The sequence below is a fragment of the Atractosteus spatula genome, chromosome 1 (genome assembly GCF_055471065.1).
Source record: "Atractosteus spatula isolate fAtrSpa1 chromosome 1, fAtrSpa1.hap1, whole genome shotgun sequence".
Lineage (NCBI taxonomy): Eukaryota > Metazoa > Chordata > Actinopteri > Semionotiformes > Lepisosteidae > Atractosteus > Atractosteus spatula.
Genome location: NC_142706.1, coordinates 20,407,561 through 20,421,156, shown reverse-complemented (window position 1 = coordinate 20,421,156; position 13,596 = coordinate 20,407,561). Strand labels below are relative to the sequence as shown.

General features: G+C 38.7%; 1 protein-coding gene across 2 annotated transcripts in view; it reads right to left on the bottom strand.

Moving 5' to 3' along the window:
- coro2aa (coronin 2Aa) overlaps positions 1 to 13,596 on the bottom strand; it is an 80,017-nt gene that overhangs the window by 7,113 nt on the left and 59,308 nt on the right. For both annotated transcript variants that reach the window (XM_088914219.1, XM_088914226.1), the window contains exons 3-10: positions 13,088 to 13,204; positions 9,742 to 9,891; positions 8,653 to 8,832; positions 7,411 to 7,527; positions 4,314 to 4,418; positions 1,899 to 1,995; positions 767 to 879; positions 196 to 286 (exon numbers count right to left, since the gene is read on the bottom strand). In XM_088914219.1, the coding sequence (XP_088770345.1) occupies positions 196 to 286; positions 767 to 879; positions 1,899 to 1,995; positions 4,314 to 4,418; positions 7,411 to 7,527; positions 8,653 to 8,832; positions 9,742 to 9,891; positions 13,088 to 13,204 (970 nt within the window). The remainder of the gene's footprint in view (positions 1 to 195; positions 287 to 766; positions 880 to 1,898; positions 1,996 to 4,313; positions 4,419 to 7,410; positions 7,528 to 8,652; positions 8,833 to 9,741; positions 9,892 to 13,087; positions 13,205 to 13,596) is intronic.

Sequence of the window (13,596 nt, the reverse complement as noted above, 5' to 3'; positions counted from 1 at the left end):
CAGGACATCCCTGTTGTTTGCTGGGATAGGCTCCAGATCCCAAAAATGGATAAAGTAATAACAAACAATAACAAGAACAAGAAGAAGATTTGATAGAGAGTTGATATGTCTAAATAATTCAGATATGGATCCTGTTGTATCTCCTGGGAATGCTTTCAAAGTGGAGGGAGAAAAACATCTGTATAAGGATCTGACCTTTATTGATCCCTCTGAACCACTCGTCAGCAGTCATTGCCGGCTTATTCCCAGCTGTCATTGGGTAGATGTCCTCTTGGTATGACTCAGACTGCAAGAAACAACAAAAGTACCCGCTGTCAACAATCCCCAAAGCTGATCCTCGTCACGTGTGTGTGACACCTATGAATCACCCCCAAAACAGCAATCTCTACATCCTCTGTTAAAAGAGTAATACAACATTGTAAGCACAAGCAGTCAAATCATATCATATTATCAGATAATATTTGATCTATCCATCTTTTTACATGAATACTTATTACATGCTTTATGGATTAGGGTGATTTACCTGTCTATATGATGGTGTAAAGAGGATGATGAAATACCATAGATAGGGTTGAGCTATTTAAGAAATCAAGGCGTAACAAGAAACAAATATGAGAAACAAAAAGCTCAATACGTCTGAACAAAACAATTAATATTTGCAACAGTCGCATGCTTGTACATTGCTTTGATCTTAAGCGTGTGTTTTATTGCACTGGTTGAAACAGAGCCGCATTAAGAGCTTGCAGAAGCTGGTGAAATCTCCTACCCGTCGTGGCACGATCATGGAGATTGGTTCAATAAGGCTTTTGATTGTCACCAGTTTATAAAACCTGAAGACCTCACAGGCGCTCACATCCAGTCCTCGCTTTGGCATGATTCCTGAGGGAGAGGGATGTGGACAGAGGACACATGCTGACATGCAGTGCTGTGTTAAAAGGGAACTGCAGTCCCAATTTCGCAGACCAGTTATTAAATCTCTGTAACAAAATAAGTTCATTGACATTATAGAAAAAAAATTACAAATTTTGAATTAAGCACAAAATCTTGAACTTTGTGAAAGTACTGGAAGTCGGTCTGCTGTGGCAAACTGGAATTTGAGTTCTCATGAACTGCGATGTGATGTGGCCCTTCCTGCTCACTAGTCACTGTAATGACTAATGTAATATGATGTACAAGCGATTAAGTACAGGTTGTGCAGCAGACATTTCACCACAGAAATGTTCCAATGTGATCTGCATGCAGAGTTAACAAGTTAGTAGTATCTGCTGGCAAAATCATCTTGAAATTAAAAGCAATATTTCTATTGGATTAAAAGAGATGTGTTCACAAGCCTGCTTGTTTACAATGTAATAGGGCCGTTTCATGTCACTGGAAGTTTTTTCTGGATCGTCGAACACCAGGAAATCTGGTCTATTTTGTGATATAAATTGGAAGTTTTATGAGTTACGGTGTACATTTTACTTTTATTGTGGTTTGATCACTCATTAATGGTGATTCTTTCTCAAAATATAAAAATAGCATTGCAGTACGCCTTTAAAGCATGCACACTCAGGAATCTTAAAACAGAGAAACAGCTCTTGACACAGCTTAAGGATGGGGGGTTGTTAAATAGTGTGGATTCTGTCATGAGAGTGATATGATTGGGCAAAACAGGAAGAAAAGGCAGCTGGATTTGTGTGTATATTATTAATCCTTAAGCTGAGCTTCTGAACATGGCGATTTAGACAAAAGGCACCAAACATCAACACTAATAATAATATTGGTAGTTAATATTGATTAACTACCAATCAATATTTCTGTGTTAATTTCTGTGTTCAAAGTTTTATTCTATAGTGCTCAATAGTCTTTTACAGACTCAGAGGAAGCCCTGATATGGAGAGTAGAAGTGGCAAACTTACCCATTCCTTTCTGAGGTAGGTGCGATCGGTATTCTGTTAGGAACTGCAGGTATGGCTTCTCGGAGCTGATTTCATAGTACCTGATATTGCCATCACCCTGCAAGCAGACAGACCCAAACGGCTTCAATGGCAGTGAGTTCAGACACACATAGAAGGACAAAGGACAAATTACATTCTCGTTCACTATCTGAAAACAAAATAAGAAAGGTATGTTTACAAATCATAAAAAAAATTTTAGTTTCTCTATTAATAATAGTTTTAAAAAGAGAAGCCACAAAACAAATGCATTATTTTTACATTAGGTGACTTATGAATATAATCTAGTAAACTTGGTGCTGTAATTTTTACAAATGCTCTAGAATGCAAGGATACGATAAGTGAAATAGACATACACAGAACTCCCAGATTTTACACTAGAGGATCTTATTACAGACTTTAGCCTGATTTCAGAACTGTAAGTCAGCATGCTCAACTAAGGCTTCTCTACTACAGCAAAGCTCCTGATGCTTCCAGAGATTTTTACACAATCACAATAGCTAAGGAAAAAGCTTACAGAATGCTACAGACTATTTTGAAGTGAACATTCAAAAATATCAAGTTCTGCCGATTCATAGCTGGCAGGGACAACATTTTGTGGTAGTTTAATAATTTGTAAAATTAATTTGCCAAAAAATTGTAAAACAGTATTGATCGCTATCATTTAAGCACAGACCTTAAGATTGTTTTAAAAAACACTGTAGTGACGGTGCTGAAAGTTAAAAGCTAAAAGCATATTTTGTTCGAAAAGCCTGTGAGATAAAGGTAGAGGACTGCCAGGTAATTTGGGGCCGGGTTTTACAGGGATTGAAATAAGCAAAGTATTTAAATGGTAAGTCTGAGTAACCAGCTGTGCAGGCAAATCAGCCTACAAATTCAAGCAAATTACATTCCGACAATGGCTCTGTTAATACCTGAACAAACAGATGCCCATGGAACAGTCAAGAACAATGGAAAAATATCTTCCGAGGGCTTTTCTCAGTGTTTTATTCTGTCCAATAGAAATTCTCCAATGAATGTTGCTTGTAGCGCAAGAGGGATGACATTTTTCATTTCCTTTTAATCCAGGTTGAAACTTAAAACACTGAAATTTGTTCTAATTTAATTAGTTCTGTCTGTTGCAATTGCAATTACCATCAGTCAATAATGGCATTATCTTGTGTAAGTATTTGAATACAGAAGAGAAGGCAAATAAATAGGACTAAATCGTGGCTGAGTAGCTGCAAATCCAAGGGGCGTTGTGTTGTTAGACGTTCCAAAACCAAACAAAAGTAATCTCTAAACTTACAAATAATTATAATGGTTTTAATAATTTAAAACACTTAGAAGGGGAAAATAGCTTTACTAGGAAAAAGCAATTATATTTTATAAGCTTACGGGCAAAACAAAATCCCTACAAATTCACTTAGGTGCTTAGCTCCATCGTCCACAACAAAGACATGGACAACTCCTGGCTTCCCATAGTACCTTCCCCCACCTGATCTGAAACCCTATCTGGACCAGGACCCTGCTATAAGGTCTGATATGCCTGATTGATCAACCCATTGGAATAGGACACACTCACTGCCTCTCACACTACACATCGGCTTTCATACACTAACTCCAACAGAACTCACACAATCACAACATAATGCACACACATGCAATCATTCTAATACTGCCTTACTACACAGAGCTCGTGCCTGGAGAGAAGGCAATTCTTGGCAATTCTGGAGAGGAGAATTCTTCTCCTTAAGAAGTTTTGTATTTCTCTCTCCTCTGCGCCTATGGTACCTTAAACTATATTACACTTACAATTTCCTTTTGACTTCTAGTACTGTATAACCCTGACTGTATGTGTAAATAACTGTCAAAGAGCTCTGTGACACCTTGTTGTGAGGGGTGCTGTACGAAAAAACTCAAACTGAATTGAACTAATTACTTAAAAATAGAGCCCGATTCCACAGTAAACAGAGATGCTCACAGCTGGTAAGTGGAAAGTCTCATTCAATCAAGTTGGTTGAATCAATCACTGATAGTACTATGCCATTTTACATAATGCCTATTGAAGGTCCTAAATCTACCATTCCTGGGATATGAACATTAAGAATAAGCACTCAATATATTATTCAGTTTTAACAGTAAGTTAATTAATAGAAATAGTGATTAATAGTAAGAGCAATATAAGGACCTTTGCTCTCAACATTGGTACATGGACATATTTTATAAGCGAAAAAGGCCCAAAAGCTCAGATAGGTTAATGCCACATTAAAATTGCAGAACCTGCACCTCAATATACACTCCAAATTGTGGAAAGTGTATCCAGGAATTCTGTGAGAGTGTTCTGTCTCCTTGCCCGTTTCATCAGAATGCTGTACTGCGGACTGAGCATCCACCCACCTTCCCGGCAATGTACAGCATGTGGGTATCGGGGTCGTAAAAGGGGAACAGTACTCCTGAGGAGCCATCCAGGTCCACTTCCAGCAGAGACACCGACAGGTCGTCCTGCAGAGCGGACAGAGCAATCAGTCACAGGAGCTTCAACGCAAACAGTGAGGTCCAAGTATACATAAGCACCGGGAGGCATTCTCACCCCAAAATGCCATGTCAAAGGGTGTTTTTTTACAGCAAATTTGAGAAATTTAGGCCGCTACTCAAACACCTGGAACTGTTTAATTGTAGTACAAAAGAGGAAAACAGAACTGGTGATCTAGAGACGGTGCAATGTACAATGTGCTTGATTTAACTTGCATCAGACAGTGATACTTCAGGAACCTTTAATAAGTCACAAGGAAGCACTTGGACGTGTTATATGTGCTCACACTGTTAGAGCTGTGACATATGATGCTAGAAAACACTTAACACTTAAACACAGTTTCTTAATTTTAAACACAATAGCAGTCAAACTCCTTTTTTTCCAAGGGATATTGAACTAGCCAAGAGATGGGTAATAGACATGGGCACTGATGTTGGTCCCATTAACAAGCTTCTCGATGAGATTCAGTGCGATGTACAATCGAATAAGTACAGGTTGTGTGTCAGATGTTTCACCCCAGAAATGTTCAAACGTGATCGGCACGATGAGTTAACAAGTAGTATTTGTCAGCAAAACTGTCTCAAAGTCTAAATGTTTAAGGCTTTGTTTAAATGTTTAAATGTTTAAGGCTGGCTCTGTATTGGGGATGAGCCTTGATCCCATGGAGGTGGTGGCTGAGAGGAGAATGCTGATCAAGCTCACAGCCATCATGAACAACGCCTCTCATCTGCTTCATGGGACTGTTACTGGGCAGCGGAGCACTTTTAGCAACAGACTGCTCCAGCTACGGTGTTCAAGGGAACATTTCCGCAGGTCTTTCCTCCCGGCGGCTGTCAGGGTGTATAACGCTGCCCTAGGCTAGGACTGTTAGCCCTTCATTTGCTCGTCTATGGACAGCAAGTTTGCTCCATTGTACTTTTTGGACAATCAGTCTGTATAAACCTATGCACATTTTGCACATATTTTTTTTGTTTCTACAGTGACTATGATCATCACATTTTGCACACACCTATGTATTTATTTATTTTTATTTATTTATTTTATATTTATTTTGTTGTCTTTTGTTTTATAACTATTCTGATGTCTGTTTTTGCTTGTCTTGGGCTGGACTGCTGTAACACATCAATTTCCCTATGGGATTAATAAAGTCTTATCTATCTATCTAAATGTTGAATTCAATTCATTCAAATCAGCTGTTCAGAAGACGGTAAGGTCTAAGACACAACAAGTCTTAGAATTTTTCTTTTAGGTGTGATTTACCCTAAAATAATGTAAATGACAGACCACTTTGCTCAACTTGAGTATATTTTAGCTGGTTGGTAGGTTGCTTTTTTTTTGCAATACTTAGATAAAGTATCTAAAAAACATGTCATCTTGTATGTTTCGGTTTCATGAAAATATTTAAAATGAATAAAAATACCAAAATTCACTTGTTCTAAAGCATGTTTACAATGGAAGGGGGCTGCTTTTCCATCACAGGTAGTTTTGTTGCCTCGTTCTGAATCACAGACAATGACAGCAACATGGTACTGTGCATACATTGAAACGTCATCTCTTTTGTGATGTAAATTTGAGGTTGTACACATTATCGTGTACTTGGCAGTTTCAGTGTTGATTTAAAATGCAGTCATCATGGCCAATTCATTATAACCCCAAAATATAAAAAGCAGTGTTGCAGTGATCCTATAACTGCATAGCTGACTTTGCTTTGCATCACAAAACGTAATTTTAAAAACACAGTTTTTATTGCTTGTTGTAAATATTTATTTGCTGCAAGAAAGCCCATCTTCAAGCCCAAATATCTTACTTGCTGAAAACTGCGGGTGTGTAGTATAGTAAACACACGCTCTTAAAAACAGCTATCATTAATGCATATTTGGATACAGAAATATTTTTTTGAGTTTGATCTGTCTTTGTCAGAATTCCTCTGAATCTAAACAAGAAACGGAGTCAAAAATGGCACTTGAGAGATTTAACGGATGGTAGAGAAGACCAGATAGTCAAACCTTCTTATCATTGTTGATCGGGAATGTACAGTCTGCATTATAAAAGAAATCCTATTTTAAGCTCTATTATGAATGTGCAGACCTCTGAGAAGATGGCATCATTAGCAATAGTAATAATTCACCTGACAGCAGCACAACCTTATTCCAGCGCCATGCTGTCAGGTCTTTGAAGTTAAGCAAGGCTGGGTCTAATCAGTACTAGGTTAGAAGACCTCTAAGAGGAACGAAGTTGCTACAGTGAGTGGTTTTGATGGAACAGGTAGGTGGCACTCTTTTCTCTGAACCACAATTTCCGTCAGATGGTACTAGTACAGGTTTGTTTCCCCTCAATTCAAATTTCTCATTTTTCCATTTCATCTGCTGAGTGGTGGAGCTGCTGGTATAGATTAGCTGCCAGGCATCAGCTAGCTCTGTGCTGTATTTCAGTGGTAGATTAAGTGGGTCTCCACCTTTACGTAAAGCACTTTGGGATTAAATGTGCTATATAAATGCAAATACAGTAGAGTCTCGATTATCCGACATTCTGTTTTATCCGACATAGCCAAACAACCTGCTATATACTGTTTGCGTGACAAGTGAGAAGGGGAAGGAAAGTCGTTTTTTCAATCAGAATCAGTCATAGTGAAGGGGTCAAGGCTCTTGAAGTGCCACTAGCTTACAGTACGTTGAACAACAACAGGAGGCAGCTGCTACTGATGTCATGTTACAAAACCTTGCTGCAAGGAAGAGAATCACATCAGGGAAACCGATTCCAAATAATAACTAACAATAGTTCTATACGCTATTATTTTAGTATTACGGTAGATTAACCAGATTTCATACTTATACTGCACTTCCATTAATCTATGATTTGTCTGCTCAGTTTACGTATTATCCGACATTTTCGCTTCTCCAACATACTATCAGTCCCGTTTAGGTCGGATAATCAGGACTCTACTGTAATAATTATTAATACCTGATCCCATAAAGCTATTTGTCTGTGATTCCATCGTGAAGTTCCAGTTGAAAGCAGCATCTTCAGATTTCCCAGAAACAAGACCTTGCTGGCTTTGTGTGACTTGCAGTTAGCCTCCTACAACCAATAAACATGCAGGAAAATCACATTACTTTGCCTGGTTTGCTGCCACTGTGTTTCCTGTAATACCAACAAAGGTTACATTCCACAAATTACAACCAATAGGTGCCACATATACAAACAACAACTTCTTCAGACAATTTAGCATTTAGAAGACTTCAAGGTCAACCTTTCGAGCAATCAAAATAATTTAATTTAATGATAATGCATCTCACCTAATATTTGCTGGATGAATTATGCAAATTATGACAAAAGGAGCTGACTGGGAGCTGAAGTTTGAAACTGGTGAAATTTTCTTTTTCCAATATTATCACTTTGCTAATATGAAATCTCTGTCGTAATCTACCAGTACTTGGAGCGACCAGCATAAAGATAGCTTGGATTGGATAGCACAGATCCTGCTATTTGTTTGTAGGCACATATTTCTTTTTGTATGAAGTACAAGTAATTTTGACCTGGATTTAAAAAACAACATGGGAGAATTTAAGACAAATATCTGTTTTCCCATGATAGAATTAGATATGATTAGGGTTTATGTGTCAAAATGAGTGCTACGGTCACAGACGTTGATGCTTCATGCATTGTTTTGTTAAAATATGCTTTAAGACTACTGTGGAAGTGCCAGGTCTAATTGGCAAGACACTGGATGACCTGCAGTGAATAAGCCTGAATAAGGGAGACAGCGGAAAAAAAAATATTTGAGACTCAAACAACCCAGTGCTCGGGAGAAAGCTTGGATATCACAGGGAAATGCGTTAGGCAGTTCATCCTTTCCGAATGGAAAGATTTGTGAGAGCTGATACAGACCCTGTACTTTTAATAGCCTTGAAGGGTAGGAAAAACCTTTTAATATGAGCTATAGCTCAGTGATATTCACTCCTGAACCTTAAATGCCACGATACTGCCGGTTTTAAAGATAATCTAAAAACATTAATGGATGGAGACCTAGAAACAGTGCCAATTTAGACAGATTAAATCAATGGCTTTTTTCATATACAACTCAACTGAAATGAAGTACAGAAGACCCTATTGCTCTCCTGTATCACCATCATTGACACATCCTCTTTTCTAATATAAACTCACACACAAACATACACACGCTGTCTAAACAAGTCTGTGTACCTGCAAGAGGGATCCTGTGTGGGGGTCAATGACTCTGGTCTTTTTGTCCTTGCAGGATGTAGCCAGCAGGCTGCCATCTGTGTTGAAAGACATGGAGAGGACCACGTCGCTATGGACACTGATGGTCTTCACTGGGTTCTTGATCACCTGCTCTGGACAGTCCAGGTTCCACATCATTATCTGCAAAGCAACACACAGGACCATGATCACAGTTATTTTCTCTCTGTGTAGCAAACTGAGCAGGCTGTTCAATGTAGATCATTTATTACCATCTTCCAGTGTGAAGAATAACTGATGACCATGGCAATAACAATAACTAAGGTATACTGTTAATAACATACATTAAACTGATCTAGGTGAAGGTCAGGAGTGTCTTCTAAAGCCTTTGACAAATTAAAATGGAAACCAGCCTTTAGAAAAAAATTAGCTCTGTTCATACATTGATATGTAGAATCTGTGTCTAAGTTCTCTAAATACTCCTTTTTATTGTATATTGATCGTTGTGCTGCTATAAATACAATGCATATAAGTATAACATTTGCTATTTACTACAGTTCGTACTACGTCTTTACATTTCTGATCTCATTATTAAACCATTTTTGTTAAAGTACTGATGCAGTACTCGAAGTTATAATATAGAATCAGATATTTTTCGTCATATTTCTTTAATCCACCACTTTGCTTATACTGTAAGTAGGATATAGGAATTAGCATGATCTTATAAAAAATGAAAATGCTAAGGCGACCCCTGTTGTTATTCTACACCAATAAAACTCCAGAATTAAAAACCAAATCACGGAATTGTTTTTGCTGATGAGAAGCTCAGTATCAATTTCAGCTTGGTAAAACAGAGGAATGTACCTGAGCGAGGTCAATCACACATGAAGAGTGAGCTGAAATGTTTTGTACAGATAAGCATTTAGTAAGTATAAATGCTGAAAACAGGCAGTCTTAAATAACAAGAATTTTATTTTACTGCCAGGCCTGACAAGGCCCTGTTAAAATTCTCCTAGAACAAATAATGAGGCCATGTTTGTGCTGCTATGGATTGGAGTTATTAGTCTCAGAAACATAAAAAGTAACACTTACCTTATAGTCATATGCAGTACTGAAGAGCACATTGTTAGCAGTGGGGTGCCACTCAATAAGCCCCACTCTCCGGGAGTGACCCTGAAGCTCTTTCCTGGGAACGGTGATATTTTTCAACACCCCATGCTTTGGAATGTCCCAGATTTTAACCTGTGAACCCAAAGACACAACCAGTTAATATCTTACATACATAAATAACATACAAGTTACAAGGTGCACTGTCTTTGGCTTCCTTGTAAAACTGTTATTTTCTGAAAGTTACCTGTAAAATTCTAAAGGTGCAAAATCAGGACGACAATGACAAGTAATTAAAAGAGAAATTAAAAAATGTTTCCACTGCAGAAAATATTCCACAGGATTTTAATAGGAGTTAGAAAAAAGCTTTGGAAGGCATTGTGTGACACCTCTTTGTGAGCTGGTTGATGATATCATGTTTGGAAAAGCGAACAATCCTTTATTTTTAAGGTTCCAGCTATGACAGGCAGCTGAAATAAAAGGGCTTCTCAGCATTTCAGAAATCACTTAAATACTATTTCTATGGGTATGCTTGCAGTTCATATTGTAGTACAGTAATAAATCCATCTGGCAAAGACCGTCTTTAGGAAGTTTATTTTATTCAGACTGCTTTATGATTGTTTTTTATCCAGGCAACAAAAATGTGTATCAGAAACAAATTGTCATGTAATTTGCAATTTGTCCCGGAAGGGTATGAACTATATTTAATAGTCACAAACCACTCATTGAGATTATGAAATGAATTATTTATTTTACAAGTAAAAGATAGGGCATGCACTGGCTTTTGCTGAAGCATGAGAAAAAACAAAAACCTTGGATGACAATTCAGATTTCTTACTAATGAAGTTAACTTCATAGTCTCTGTGTTATGTCTCTAAGGCCAAGTGGACTGAACTGTTAAAGTCCTGGCTCACAATGCAAAGCTGATGATTTATCTACAGTTCGTACTACGTCTTTACATTTCTGATCTCATTATTAAACCATTTTTGTTAAAGTACTGATGCAGTACTCGAAGTTATAATATAGAATCAGATATTTTTTGTCATATTTAAACTTCAATAATTGATAAACTTCAATTTATCTACACCTCACAGTCAGACTATCATACACAGCACCTGAGTGATGAGACCAGCTTAGTTTAACAAAAAAAAATACAAAGGGTGTATGAAATGGTTTTTTTAATAATAAAATGTAGCTTAGACTGGCATGGCGGGCATTGCTGCCTTGCAGAGCTGGGGTCCAGGGGTCAGTTCCTGGGGTGCTATATGCATGGAGTTTGTATGATTTCCCTGTGTTCTTGTGGGTTTCCTCCGAGTGCTCCGGTTTCTAAAAACATAGTGGTAGGTTAATTGGCTTCTGGAGACAACTGGTGACAGTGTGTATGTGTTTGTGTCTTTGTGTTCCCTGTGTCCCATCCAGGGTGTACCCTGCCTTGGTCCAATTGCTTTGTGGTTTAGGTTTCGGCTTCCCAGGGACCCTATATTGGATAAAGTGGTTAGAAAATGGATGGATATCCAGCTTAAGCCTTGACTTAGGTTTGTTCTAGGATACCAGATCTCCCCTTGGGGTGGGATTTGCCATCACTGGTTCAGGAGAGCTGTAATCAGGCAGGTCTTGAATTTATCCATTAAATCATCAATCTAAAGAGTAAAGAGTTGGAGGCATTTGTGAGGTTTGATCAAATTAAGTAAATTAACTGGTTCCATTAAGTTGGTAATGGCCAAATAGTGTCCTTGGGAGCTACAGGATGTTGGTATTTTAATCTTAAATTATTCTACTATTTAAGTGAAATAATTACCTGCTTAAGCTGTTAAAATTAAATTAAATTACTAACTGAAAAGGTGACCCATGAGCTCCACAGTGTAGAACAAGGTTTTACAGTTCTGAAAGGACAGCTAATAAAGAGTATGTGTCAGGTCAGTTTGAATTGCTTTTAAACATTTCAGAACAGAATACTTAATTGGTTCTGAGTTACTGACTTTAGGACTATTCTGCTGGACAGAAAGAGAATCGATTAATTAGCAGAAAGCCTCTTTCGGTTAAGGACTGTGGTTACCCAGAAGCTATCCTGGAATTCACAGTGAGCAAGCAGGGCTATATAGTAATAATTAATAAATATTCCTTACACTTACATAGTGCTTTTCTGAACACTCCACTCAAAGCGCTTTACAGGTAATGGGGACTCCCCTCCACTACCACCAGTGTGTAGCCACACATGGATGATGCGACGGCAGCCATAGTGCACAAGTAAGCTCACTACACATCAGCTATCAGTGGGGAGGAGGACAGAGTAATGAAGCCAATTCATAGATGGGGATTATTAGGAGGGCATTACTGGTAAAGGCCAATGGGAAATTTGGCCAGGATGCTGGGGTAACATCCTTACTCTTTTCGAGAAACATCCTGGTATTTTTAATGACCACAGAGAGTCAGGACGTCTCATCCCAAGGATGGCACCTTTTTACAATATAGTGTCCCCGTCTCTATACTGGGGCATTAGAACGCACACAGACTGCAGGGTGACCACCCCATACTAGCCTCTCTAACACCTCTTCCAGCAGCAACCTTACTTTTTCCCCGGAGGTCCCCCATTCAGGTACCGACCACACGTGCTGAGCTTCAGTGGGTTGCCAGTTGAGAGTTGGACAGGAATCTTATCACGGACAGAAAGCCAGTCCGTCACCGGACTTGTATACAGTGAAAGTTCTGAGACAAGAAGTAGCCAGTATATTTTTGAAAGGTGGGGAAAACATGGAGCCTTCAGCAAAAATCAATAAGAATTTAGGAAGAAGATGCACACTTCACACAGAAGGTGCCTGTCACGCCCTGTGCACCTAGAGGGTGCTCTACTTCTGTCCTGTTCCTAGTTCCCTGTGATTATTCATGTCTTTCCGGTGTGTCTTGTTGTGTAGCCTATTTACTTCCTGTGTCTGCTCTGCTCCTGGCTCAGCATTGAGGGTACGGATGTCGTGAGACCCGCCTAGCACCAGGTCGCCCTTGTCCGTGGCCTGAGGGCATAGGTTTCTACACCGACATCGTCCGACCCCCCTGAGCCTGGGCTAACCTCCGTGTTGCCCCTTTTACCACTACGCTTAGGATCTTATCTGCTCTCCTCATTCCACGGCTTGCCCTTCCGATATCCGTGACAGTGCCTCTTCATGTTGAAATGATGTCAGAACCCAAGAGCTGCAAGGCAGCATTGCTAAGATGCACACCACCTGCATATCTGTGGAGCATAGCTGCCAAGAAAGAGGAGTCATATTTAAAAAAGAACAAATCTGTGGAGGGGGGGATATCTATTTCTAACAGCATGGAAAACAGCGTATCTTACTGTGGTATCCTCTGAGCAGGAAGCTATGCAGTAATCATCGAAGGGATTCCACTTGACATCCAACACATTTCCCTTGTGACCAGACACGCGTGGGTGGAGAGGGTCGACTTTTCCTGTCTAAGAAGAAAAAAGGAAAGAGAACGTGAGACAAGTGATAATATGAAGCAAAGCATGAAAGCTCCATTTTATGCTTTGGGGTCCTTTTCAATGATAAACTATTTCATAACATAATGTTTGTCTATTACTATAAAATCAGTATTAAAGCAATTAACAGAAGAAAAACATATTATTTTTGTAATGTAGAAAGAGGCTGAAGCTGGTATTTGCAGTTGACTATAATGTAGCCAATGTTATATATATATTTATAATGTTTTATAAAGAACAGTATAACAGTATAACAGCAGACAGGGCAAATACATGACGTCATTCAAATCACAATAGGAAAGGTCTGATTACAAAATGTGTCAGTGTAAATTTGATGGAAAATTCTGAAAAGGTTATATCAAAAG